Source organism: Conger conger, chromosome 4 (genome assembly GCF_963514075.1).
Source record: "Conger conger chromosome 4, fConCon1.1, whole genome shotgun sequence".
NCBI lineage: Eukaryota > Metazoa > Chordata > Actinopteri > Anguilliformes > Congridae > Conger > Conger conger.
The window spans coordinates 24031950-24044500 of NC_083763.1; the positions used below are offsets into that span (position 1 = coordinate 24031950).

At 37.8% G+C, this 12551-nt stretch overlaps 1 protein-coding gene across 3 annotated transcripts; it reads right to left on the minus strand.

Moving 5' to 3' along the window:
- Positions 1 to 1284: 1284 nt before the first annotated feature.
- Positions 1285 to 11207, minus strand: si:ch73-206p6.1 (phospholipid scramblase 1). 3 transcript variants are annotated; one of them, XM_061240943.1, is made up of 7 exons: positions 11139 to 11207; positions 8732 to 8819; positions 7615 to 7657; positions 6901 to 7121; positions 5330 to 5491; positions 4272 to 4433; positions 1285 to 2431 (listed from the first exon to the last, which is right to left on the minus strand). In XM_061240943.1, the coding sequence occupies exons 2-7, from the start codon at positions 8798 to 8800 to the stop codon at positions 2402 to 2404; spliced, it is 687 nt and encodes a 228-aa protein (XP_061096927.1). In that variant the 5' UTR covers positions 8801 to 8819; positions 11139 to 11207; the 3' UTR covers positions 1285 to 2401. The 3 variants fall into 3 exon arrangements, with proteins under 3 accessions (XP_061096927.1, XP_061096928.1, XP_061096929.1); XM_061240944.1 differs by lacking the exon at positions 11139 to 11207 and adding an exon at positions 10949 to 11110; XM_061240945.1 differs by lacking the exons at positions 8732 to 8819; positions 11139 to 11207 and adding an exon at positions 10949 to 11110.
- Between the last annotated feature and the right edge of the window lie 1344 nt (positions 11208 to 12551).

The window sequence follows — 12551 nt, forward strand, 5'->3', positions numbered from 1 at the left end:
TTCAAAGTAATAATTAGTAACATTTTAGCTTTCTTAAACACAGAGTTAGTGTACTTGTTGATCAGGTTTGTAAAAACCATGATTTACACATTCAAATTACACTCAGTGAGCACTTTATTAGGTAGACCAGCATGTTAATACAAATATTTAATCAGCCAATCATGTGGCAGCAAATAAATACATAAAAGCACGCAGGTGTGGTCAAGAGGCTCAGCTGTTTTTCAGACCAAATGTCAGAATGGGGAAGAAATGTGATCTAAGTGACTTTGACCGTGGAATGATTGTTGGTGCCACAGGGTGGTTTGAATATCTCCCGGGATTTTCAAGCACAACAGTCTTTGCAGAGAATGGTGTGAAAAACGCGTTGTTAATGAGAGGTCAGAGGAGATGGGCCAGACTGGTCAAAGCTGACAGGAAGGTGACAGTAATGCAAGTAACCACACATAACAGTGGTATGCAGAAGAGCATCTCTGAACACACAATATGTCTTAAGTGGATAGGCAACAGCAGAAGTAAAAAAAAATAAGTCTAATAAATAAGTCCTCACTGAGTGCACAGTACTGTGCAGAAGTCTTAGGCACCCTAGACTTGATTATATATATGTTTATTTTTGTGTGTGTGTTAGTATAAAAGAACACATTTGAGATTTCCAAATATTCATTTGCCAAAAGATTTAATTTTAGAGATATTTTTGTATATAATTTAAAAAACTGTGGTAAGTTCTCCAACATGCTTGGAACAACCTCCCTGCTGATTGTCTTAGCCAACGCTGTCCTGCAGTTCTATATCTCAGAGAAGTGATGCAGTTTTAACACAGAAGGCTGGTCACAAAAAATATTGATTTGATTCAGTTGAACTATTCTGCCAAATTACTAAAATGTAAAGTAAAATGTATAGTATGTTTATTTAGGACCTTTCATTGAATTATTTAGGAATGAATCTCATCTGTACAGAATGTTATACAGATGCCTAAGACTTTTGCACAGTACTGTATATTCTTCCAGCATGATAAGACAAGACAGACATTTACAATAAATACAGTATACTTTTCTTGTTGCTTTGCAATGACTTCATCAGTTTCGGATTTATACAGCGAGATCCATAAGTCTGGGACAGTGACAATTTTAAAGGGCAGTTATTCCTACGCAATTCACTCAAAACGGATGATGATAATTTGAAGGTGTCTACATCTATGTGGAACCCTTTAAAATTCTACCACTGTCCAAATACTTATGGACCTCACTGTAGGTGTACATAAAAGAGAGGAAAAATAAAATAAACACATTTTGGTATGCATCTCCTGACTTTTAATGACCTTTTTCTGTTAGTGCACATTTGCTTACATTCAGTCATACACCGGGAGTTATAAGAATAATTCAGGGACACTGCACTGGCTCCATTAATATTTCTCTAGTAACAGATGCCAAGAAGATATTTCATAAATATAAATAAGAATGAACCTACATGCACCAATACCATTCAGGCAAGTAAAGATATCTTGCAGCTGTAAAAAAAAAAAAAAAAAAAAAAAGGATTATTTTGTATCAGTAATTTGTGTAGCATTGATTATTCCGGTACGCTTACATTTATGGACAACTATTGCCACCTAGTGGAAGAATTATGGTAGTGAGGGAAAAAGTTTGTAAGGCATTTCCTCAGGATCTGAACAAGGTAAACTATGAACTGGCAAAATGTAAACATTTAACTTTCATTTAGAGCATTATTATATTATTTATTTAGAAAAAACACCGATCACATTAAAATATGAATACAACAACCTCTAATTGTAGTAACATTAATAAATAAATAAATAAATAAATAAATCTACTGTACACAGATTACTGCCGAAAACAAAAGCTGTATGAACAAGTTGCATATTTGTACAATGAAGTTAACTGTATGGACACTGCCTTCTTGCCATCAGAGTTCAGCAGAAGAAAGGATTTTGAACAAAAAGCATTATGTTTGATGGCTGGTTGTTTTTGTAATGACACAGGTACCAGATATCTAGTAATGATTCTGGATACAGTGAGCAGTCAGATTGCATTCATGCATCGCCATTTTGTTGTTTGGTCTCCAAATTATGTATGAGGAAACACATTTCACCCAGTGTCCCACCTGTGATGGGCAGTACCACAGAAGTGCAGACTATTCATTTGGAAAGCTCTTCACTCTAATAAACCTGGTTTATTAATACACCTCATTTGAAAAAGCTAACACTCATCCCCGATCTTGATTTCCACTACAAATCTACTACTTCTACTTCTATCCAATCCGACACGTGTCACAAGCACGACAATGCTGACGCATCACAAACACAACCATGCAATGAGGTTTAATTTTCTATCGTTGTCTTCTTAACATTCTGCTATGGTGTGGTTCCACAACCTCCCCCAGGTCCTTAGTTGTTACTTTCAAAGAACATGAAATCCTTCCAAAAAAAGACAGAAAAAAGACATCAATTAACAACTATTTTGTGAGACAGGGAAGCATCAGTTTTAATTTAACCATTTCTACTACTTACTGCACACACATGGCTGAAGACTTAAATGAAAGAAGAGACAAAATGTATGTCAAAGTGTACACAAAACGACTTCTGTATTTATACTTTAGCACTGAATATCTCAACTTCTATGATGAACCCAGAACAACCTTATATTTGTGCAGACAACTTGATGTCAACTTGTGTGCAAATCTTGGGAAAGATATTCTAATTCAAATTCCACAAGATTTTTCCTAAAACAAAAACACATGATCAGAAAAGCTTACTGTCCAATTAAAACAGATTTTTTAATATAAAATATAAAAAATATCAATGAACCTTCACATATGTTTTATTCACATATGAGAGTTCTTATAAAGCATACCCAAAGTGTCCAAAAAGTCACCAAAAATGATTACTCACTCTCATGCTTTCTAACCAGCATCACATTTAAAATGGAACTTAATTTGGTTAACCGGAGCCCCATTAGCATATAGTAAGTCCAGATTTTGTAATTTGTAACTTTCACCACCTGTTAACACCTCCATAACAAACATAAAACTATTTTTAAAAATACAGTATCATAGTCTTACAGCGATATAGCCCATCCCTGTGGTGAAAGCTTAGTGTGTTGTGCACAGATTTATGTCAGACAAAGATTTGCCTGCAATGACAACACTCATTGGATGTTTTACGCATGTCTGAATATTCATTCTGCTATGTGAGGACAGCGATATTCCTAAACTAGACGACATTCACTTGGGTATAGTCCTTTTCTTGAAAATGGCTGAACGGATTACAAAAAAACTTCAACGTTAGTCAGAAAAGGCAGCCTGTAGCGTAGCGGCTAAGGCAAATAACTGGGACCTACAAGGTTTGTGATTCAAGTCCCGGTGTAGCCACAATAAGATCCACACAGCTGTTAGGCCCTTAACCCCGCATTGCTCCACGGGGGATTGTCCCATGCAGTCTAATCAACTGTAAGTCACTTTGGATACAAGTGTCAACTAAAAAAAAAAAAACAGCCATAGCTTCATAACCAGGTGGGATATATGGTTCAATAAAGATATCTGTATCGAATAATTAGCAAAACAAACTTTTATTTCTACCAAACTGGAAATATGTCAGCCGGACATGCAATAAAAGTGAGCTAAGAAAAAAATTTAAAAAAACAATGTGATTATTCATGCAACTTCGGAATTGTATAATGTTGTCTTATATTGGAACATGTAGACATTTTGATGTAGAGAAATGGTATCAAGGATTGTAAGAAAATGACTTTTATTGTCTGAGTTTGTGGCGAGGTGAGGGTTGTAAACCATGAGCGTGGCCAGGGGGAGGCTGGACTTTTTGCAGTTGAATTACATCATATTACGTCATTTATATTATGGAAATACAAACGCAACAATAATTTGGGACGTCGACGACTGAACCACAAGGGGTCAGAATTTATATGGTTAATTGTTTTCAGATGCTGAAAAAAACAATCAGGTGCTAAGGAACTAAACTGTTTTCTTAATAAAAAGCTTACTTTTTTCTTTGTCACATTTGAGCCATTATTTTTGACATTGCAACTTTTTACAATTTTCTTGCCATAATGAGATTTTAAAACCTATATAAAATGTTGGAATGTCAACTGACATGGATGTTTGTCAAATTTAGGTTATGACGGCATAGTAAATCAGCTCGGATGTTGCCTAAAGGTAATGGAGTACTTACACGTGTAGCTGAAAATGAGCTTCCTGTGATAGTATAGTGCTCCCATCTGCATGAGCGGCAGCGTACTTACGATAAGGAAGCAAGCGCCAATCATCACGGCTTTCATTCTGACGTCCAGATCCATGGGAAACTGAACACCAAAGTTGTCTGAATCTGTGAAAGCCTCACGGAGAAGCCCTGTCCACTGTTTACTGATCTTCCCAATCTTGTTGACTTCATCCATAGTCATGATCTGTGAAAATATGTAATTTAGTTTGGGATAATAACTGAGCGGCATAGACTGTAGGCACCTTTGCTACAGGTTGATTTTCAGAAAGTTACAATTTCATGTGCGCTATCTGACAAAGAAGTGCTGCCGATAGTATATAAAAATATGATATCAATGCACTGCGCAGTACGTCAGCATGTTACACATTTTTTAATTCAAAAAATACAAAAGGGAATGGCGAGGGTCATGGCTGCCCTCATAAAACATTAAGATTCAACATATGTTTAAGAAAGATTTTTGGCAGTTGTTCTTTAAGGATTAACTCGGCTTAACTTGTCATGGGATTCATGTTTATAATTTCCCATTGAAATGGGGAAAGTGGAAATTCTGTTTAAAGTGGAGTCCTCTTGGTGAAATATAGTTTCTTATTGTACATTTTGGGAGTCACAAAACCTGAGTTTTGAAGCTTGCAAAGAAGAATACTGTATGTCATGTTTGCCTATTAGAAGACAAAAAGGATCAATTGCCAAAAAAAAAAAAACACGTTTTCCTTTGGCTGGTCGCAACGGCAATCCACAGCTGTTTACCGCACGATTACCAACAATACTGCACACTGTGAGAATGTTATTTTTTAGTCAAGCCCTCAGGCAGGAAAAACGGTCCCTTTCCTACTCAAACTCAAATTGCCTCAATTTCAAACCCTAATAAAAACAATCAAAGCACGGAACAATGGCTTAACTGTCCTACAGAGGGGCAGGGAGGCCACGGGAGGGGATCTTCACCCACACGTTTCACGCTGATTAACGGCACGTTTCCTCCCGGAGAGGGCTGAAGACTCCTGACAGGGGATAGGACGAGGAACAATGCGGGCCTCTCTCTGTTGGCAAACTTTATTGGCTGTAGTGTTTTCTTAAAGGTACCTCAAAGTCGATGTCTGGCAGGCAATTCCAGCCACAGAAGGGCCCATGTATCTTCAACACTGGCTCCCATTTCTCGTTCTGGATGATGAACTTGGGCACGAAGGGGTGCCACTGTTGAGTAATGTATCCCACCGTGTTTCCCGGGGGTGACTGGACCTCCAGCTGATTTATGGAGAGGGGCCAGGGAGAGGGCAGTAGAAGAGGGCAAGCATGTGACTAAAGGTAATCCCTAAAATTGACTTTTAACATTTAGCTCTCAGGAGTGTAATAAACTCTTGTTAATTCATTAGTCCAAGAAACAGGGACACATTTTTTAATGAGTTTCTGAGATTTTATATTTTTCACAGAGAATGTATGCCGAATTGAAGATAGAATGACATCAGCAATGATAAGTCCAAACAAAGCTATAATTTATAGCCCCATTAAGTACCAGTTTTATCCCTGAGCTATACTGCATTTTCCATGAAACTCATCATTGCAAGAGTGAGACTTTTGTGGAAAACGTACAAAAATTATGGTCTGAACTCAGCCATAAGTTTGAAAATACATATTCTGTACATCATTTGAAGTTTGATACCAACAATTTAAGTTATTTATTGAGCTCATGCTGCTGGATTTACTTTCAGTCCTACACATTATGGGAGCAAACTAAGTGGTCCTTTTCCTGGAACTGACTTCATTCTATGTTTTTCAAGTAGAAAAAAGCACACAAAGGAATTATTTGCATTGGAGTGTGGAGAGTAAAAAAACTGAAACATGAAGGTTGTAAGATTACTTGCTAGTTCTCTTTCATTATGTAGCAATGCAAATCAATGTCCTGGCAAGGGTCACCCTTATCAAGGTTTCAATCCAACCAGAGAGAACACATACAGTGCAGTCAGTAAATATTTGGACAGTGACACATTTTTTTGTTGCTTTAACTCTGTACTCCAGCAAACAAATAATTTAAATAAAACAATCACTGTGTGGTTAAGAGCAGACTATTTGAGGGTTTTCAACAAACATATTGGGTGATTTTCAATCTCCGCAATTCTGAAACTGCGATCCTTGGGTTACTTATCACCTCCCTCAGCATTTTCCTTCCTGTCTGTGGGGATAATATGCACCTGAAATCTCTTCTGGGCAAGTTTGCAACCATTCCATATCCTTTATATTATAGCCATTACAGTGCTAAGTGGTATGTTTAACGGTTTATGTATATTTTTGTACCCATTACCCGACTTGTGATGGTCAATTACCATCTGTGTCTACGGAATTGACAGTTCTTTGGCTTTTCCCATGCTAATGGTTGACAAAGGAATTTTGCTTGCTTAAAATAAATAAAAATAAATTTGTATTGCCAATTTCACTTTGTTTGATTTTATTTACAATAATTGTTAGGGGTGCCAATACTTTAGTGGTTTTCATAAAGTAAATGTATTTAAATTAAAATATATAGTTTTCCTGTATGTTTGAACAGAAGAGAAAACAGAAAATATCATTAACTTCATATAATTGTGCAGGAAACAGTGCTGGGTGGGTTATATGGACAGCAGTACTGAGGGATGGTGAGGGAGATGGCAGCAGCCTACCTCCTGCAGGCAGCAGGGAAAACAACAGGACATGCACTTCAACGGGCGGGTCACGGTGATCACTTCATGACCAAAGTTGTCCAGGACCCGGATAACGAAGGAGCGCATGGGCCCACAGCACTGCCTGGACAGGCAGTCATTCTCCTCCACGGCGTAGAACACGTTCTGGCCCATCGAGTTCTGTACCTCATACTTATTGTTGCTCTCAAAGCCGACAAGAGCTGCAAGCAGTGCACAGCACAAGAGCGTGTCACTACAGGTTCTGCGTGACAATTTGCGTGTCACAAGTCGCATGCGGAAGGGTAGGGGAAGGATCGGTAAACTGAAAAAGACAAACATCTTCACAAGTAACCAGAGGTAGATTATGGTCTATGGTAATTTGAAAACAGTTCAGAAGATAAAAAAATATTTAACTATAGAATATACAAATCAATATTGCATACAATGAAATACCATAATAATAGTTAAGAGGATGCACATTTTGCACTTCCGTGTACAAGCATGAATTAACCAAACATGAATAGTGTCAGTTGATCTTTAGCACCCCCTGTTGCTCAATGTCTGTCATGGACAAAATAACCTGTTAAGAACTGCACAATAATGCCACTATTTTGTTTTTTGGGTGCAATACAAAACTGTCTACAATACAAACTACAATACAAAACTGTCGCTGGGACATCTACAGAAGAACAATAATATATCCACTTATCTTACCTTCTACAAGCTCGACCTTCTGTTTTATAAGCAGTTGATCAACCTGAGGAAGACAAAATAACACATACTCACACCATTAGCAAACAGCAACAGTGAATGGAAGCACATACTTCAAGATGATGTTCGTATGTCCATAATTAAAAAACAGGTGACGAATTGCAGATAAGCTGACGCCAGAAGTCAGTTCTTGAAAAAGAGAGGCCATTTTAATAAAATAATGGATGCAACCCTATTAAGTGTCTTAGTCATTTTTTCTTTTCATGTTTTCTTCACTATAAATACATAAAAAACTGTAGAAATCCTTTTCTTTCAAATTTATTTATCTTTATTATTTGTGTATACACTCACTGAGCACTTTATTAGCTTTTTATTACTCCTACTACTATCCACTTTGAGTTATGATACATTGTGTGTTCAGAGATGCTCTTCTGCATACCACTGTTGTAAAGTGTAAGTTTTATTTGCATTAATGTCACCTTCCTATCAGCTTTGACTAGTCTGGCCATTCTCCTCTGACATCTCTAATAAACAAGACATTTCTGTCTGCAGAACTGCTTCCCCTTTGTTTTGTCTTTTGTTTTTTGCACCATTCTTTGCAAACTCTAGAGACTAGTGTGTGTGAAAATCCCAGGAGATCAGTCGTTCCTGTCTGCCACCAACAAAGTCAGTAACTGAGATCACATTTTTTCCCCATTCTGATGGTTGTTGTGAACATTAGCTGAAGCTCCTGACCCGTATCTACATGATTGTATGCATTGCACTGCTGCCATACAATTGGCTGATTAGATAATCGCATGAATAAATAGGTGTAATAAAGTAATGTTCCTAATAAAGTGCTCAGTGAAAGTATATATTATTTTACCAATAACTACCATCTTATTATTTACTTTTGCACAGTACTTTCTTCATATTACACTGTACATACTTGAATGAGCATGTGACAAATAAAGTCTCTTGAATATTGAAATTTGAAATATTGAAACTCCACATACGCATATCCTACATCCAACATATTTTCTGACAATAAAAAGGCTTGTAGAAGGCTGTATTTAGAGGTTGGTTTAAAAATGGTGTGCAGAATCTGGCTCCCTTTAAACCACAAGGGCACAGAAAGCACCTGTAACAGATATTCCAGGCCTGGCGGGCATGCTGGCATGGGAGGGTTGGGTACGTTGTACATGTCCATAATGGGTGATGCAAGTGGGCTGGAGGGGAGGAAAGAGGACACAGAAGGAAGAAGAAAGAAGAAAAGGCATCATAAACCATTCACCCAATAGTTCACCATTGTCTTAGGCCCAACCTGGTTAGACGACCCCAGATGGCAGACTCTACTGCTTTCACCATTTAGCAGCAGTCAAGCATGCAGATTCTTTCTATACAACATCCAAATAATCTCTCAAACTGCTGATCCCCTAGGATTTTCACGTACACTAGTCTAGAGTTTACAAAGAATGGTGCAAAATAAACAGAGAGCAGCAGTTCTGCAGACAGAAACGCCTTGTTAATGAGAAAGTCAGAGGAGAATGGGCAGACTGGTCAAAGCTGACAGTAACACAAATAACCACACATTACAACAGTGGTTTGCAGAAGAGCATCTCTGAACACTCAACGCATCATAACTCTAAGTGGATAGGCTACAGCAGTAAAAGTCTAATAAATACGTAATAAAGTATTCGGTGAGTATATACTGTATATTGCTCATGATACCAGTACCTAATTATATCACACCAGAAGTTAATTTGTGCTTTGTTTTTCAGTCTTTTCTCTTTTCTTGTGCTTTTTTTAATAGCTGAAAGTGATGGATACTTCTGTACAATTTAAACTCCAGTGCCATCAGAGGAACTATATTTAGCAAAGTGGTGGATGTGTACATAATGGTTTTAGCTTTGTATGTGATTAAAAGTTTTTAATTCACCATTTTATTTCATCCATGCATTTTAGTTGTATGTCATAAGAGAAATAAACCACCCCAGAGCATACACAAGAATGTATGACACCATGATGGTGAGCAGTCTGTTACCAAACAGTTTGTTTCGATAAGCAGTTTGTTTCGATAAGCCTATTGTCTGAATTACTGTATGTCTCTGAATGTGTTTTTCTTCTCAGCCTCATAATGGCTACCTTAACTTTCACTGGCACAATTCCCATGCTGACAAACAGCAGTAACAGAGGAAGTCAAAAGCTTAGAATGAAGACTAGATACTGAGATCATTCTTATACCTGCACTAAGGAAGCGATTTAATTCACCCGACTAATCAGAAACAACAGAGAGGTCAATTGTCAAATTACTTTTGGTACCATACAGCGGGGGGACTGCGAATAAAAAGGTATGCAATTCAAACACTGATACCCAATATGGATGTAAATCAAAATGAAAGGTGACAGTCTGCGCTTTAACGTCATATCCATTGTTTCATTTCAAATCCCGTGTGCTGAAGTACAAAGCCAAAACAACAGAAATTGCGTCACTACCCACATACTCACACCCTTTAAATGTTATTTTGAATATAATTTATACACGTTAGATTCACCATGTAGAAATTACAGCACTGTTTATTGTCAGTTAGATATATACGAAAACATACACAATTTTCTTAACCTTCTTTCTGAATAAATATCCCACTACTAAGGATTGGTTACATTACGGACAGGTTAATTTCTAGCCCATCCAGAATTCTGTGCGCATGGCAGGCTCTACAGGTCCACAAACTTCTAGCGCCACCCTGTGTTTCGTGCAACAATAGGCCTTTTTACAACGTTTTTGTAACATCTTAACTGTATTATCGTTTAGCTCCTTATAGAATAACGATCAGTTAGTTTATAGGTCAGACATTTTGTTGAAGCCCAAGTAAGAACTTGAATACTGTTGTTTTTATTTCCAGGTCTAATACATTTAAAGCGCTCTACCAAGTGAGCACTCGGCGTGTTCCTAAACTGATAGCCGCAATAATTATTAGCGTATAGGACATCTAAAGCACTTGCGTAGCTAGATTAAAACAAAACCCGAACCGTTTCCACGTAAAATACGCTACATTCAGAACCAGAGCAAACGACTGTTCAAATATGTTGAATCATATCATATGTCAACATTCAAAACCAGGGCGGACTACTGTGGAGTCGTGTACAGACAATGGGAATCTTATCAGCTCACTGGTCCATATACACAGCCGACTTCATATGCTACATCCAACTAAAAACGAATTTCACGTTTCATCACCAATTTTGCATTCAAGCTACATTAGCTACTACACACTACGTGCAACGTCATTAAAATAAACATTATGACTGACGACATGTAGTGAATACTATGGAAAAAGACTATGTCCTATCTTACTGCTTAACGGGGCGCCCATCTTGAAGTAGTTACTGATTGTGAGGACGGCATACAGTAAGTGGACCTGATACAGTGTTAAGGCCATTTCACGTTTAAACAATAACTTCATAATTAACACAAAACACCAAGAACACTGGATTCTAAAAAAAGAATAAGGAGCATTATAATGACGCATTAAAAAAAAACTCACCAGCGTTTCGCCCCCCAAATACCGCTTTATATATGTAGCGTCAGAAGATGTAGGCTACTATTGGTTCAGTGCGTGTTTGATATATTTTAACCATGATCTCATTGGAAGGCGTAGAGTTTTTTTTTTCTACCCGTACATCAACCGACCAATGCCTATGTGTCAACAAAGGAACGACTCCATTTTGCACTTTGATTGGTTATCACAAGCACATATTTACAAGTACGACTTTTCAGTGGTTTACAACATGATGGCGAGGGATTTGAGGATACACCATAGAGAGTAGCCTAGTGTGTTTTAGTTACAGACTGAGAAAGTCGTTGCATAGACCGTATTACATCCACTCGTCCAACCTATAGATCAGTACTGAAACTGTGCGTGGTGGGCGTTGTGGGAGGAGTGAACCATCCCATCGAGATATATAACACCTGGAGACAGCTTCCGCTTACCGGTTCTGAAGGGAGTTGCTTACTGGCGCATGAAGCCGGTTCGCAGAGGCTGCTCCGTTTGACTATGGGTGTTTGGCACCAAATGCGCAAGCGCACTTGGTACCTAAACGTGAAGGGATAAACGGGGATTCATACAATATTCTATATTCGTCTGTGCGGTTCAGAAAGGCGGTAGAGAGTAATTAGTTTGGTATGAAGACATTTTTATAATTTAAAAGTACTGTCCAATGAGTGTAAATTGGGCAGGCAAAATTCATAGTTTTGAATTGAGGCTTACTAAATTGCAGTACCTCCAGTTACCACTGGAGTTTGCGAGCTTCGGGGAGAATGTCAATTCCTGGTCCCCCATCCAGACAATTTAAAGATCAGTTGCATCTGCATATGACACCTTCAAGTGATAGTGCACAGTCTCAGGTATAAAAATATATTTTAATATGTCTGATTGGCTGAGACCCTTTCGTGTACAATGAAGGGTATTTTAGATACTTTTCGTTCCTGAGTATCTTTCCTCACAGTGGCTGGTATAAGGGCATAGTGCGTTTCTGGGTGAAATAAAATACAGCAGGCTTTATAACTTTGGGAAACTTGCCAGTCAACAGAGAACAATTTGTTTGTAATTGTTGAAGTGGCATCTTTCAAAGACACATTTTCTTAAAACTATGTTCCAATTTAGTAACTTTTAGCTAAGGTAATCGGATGCTTCCAACATAAACTGTATTGGATTTCTAAGGCTGTAACTTATTGAGAACTATATTCTTGGAATATGTTGATGCTCAATTATCAATTTTGACAAATATAACGTGCTAGCATGTATTGTAGATCACATGCTGTTTAACCCCTTACGTCTCACCGGCCTAGGGCATGAGGTTTTTTTGCATTCATTCTTTTTTTCCATGGTGCAATTTCCAATCACTGTGGTAACAGGATATACCATTTAAAGTGCTAAAACTCATGGTTCTACCTGTTA

Excerpts from the sequence above, each read along its gene's own strand:
- si:ch73-206p6.1 (XM_061240943.1), bottom strand. The coding sequence starts at position 8,800 with ATGGACATGTACAACGTACCCAACCCTCCCATGCCAGCATGCCCGCCA. Across the intron at positions 7,658-8,731 it reads GCCTGGAATATCTGTTACAG|GTTGATCAACTGCTTATAAA; the intron begins GTGCTTTCTGTG and ends TGTCTTCCTCAG. Across the intron at positions 2,432-4,271 it reads TTGGCGCTTGCTTCCTTATC|GATTTCATGTTCTTTGAAAG; the intron begins GTAAGTACGCTG and ends TTTTTTTGGAAG.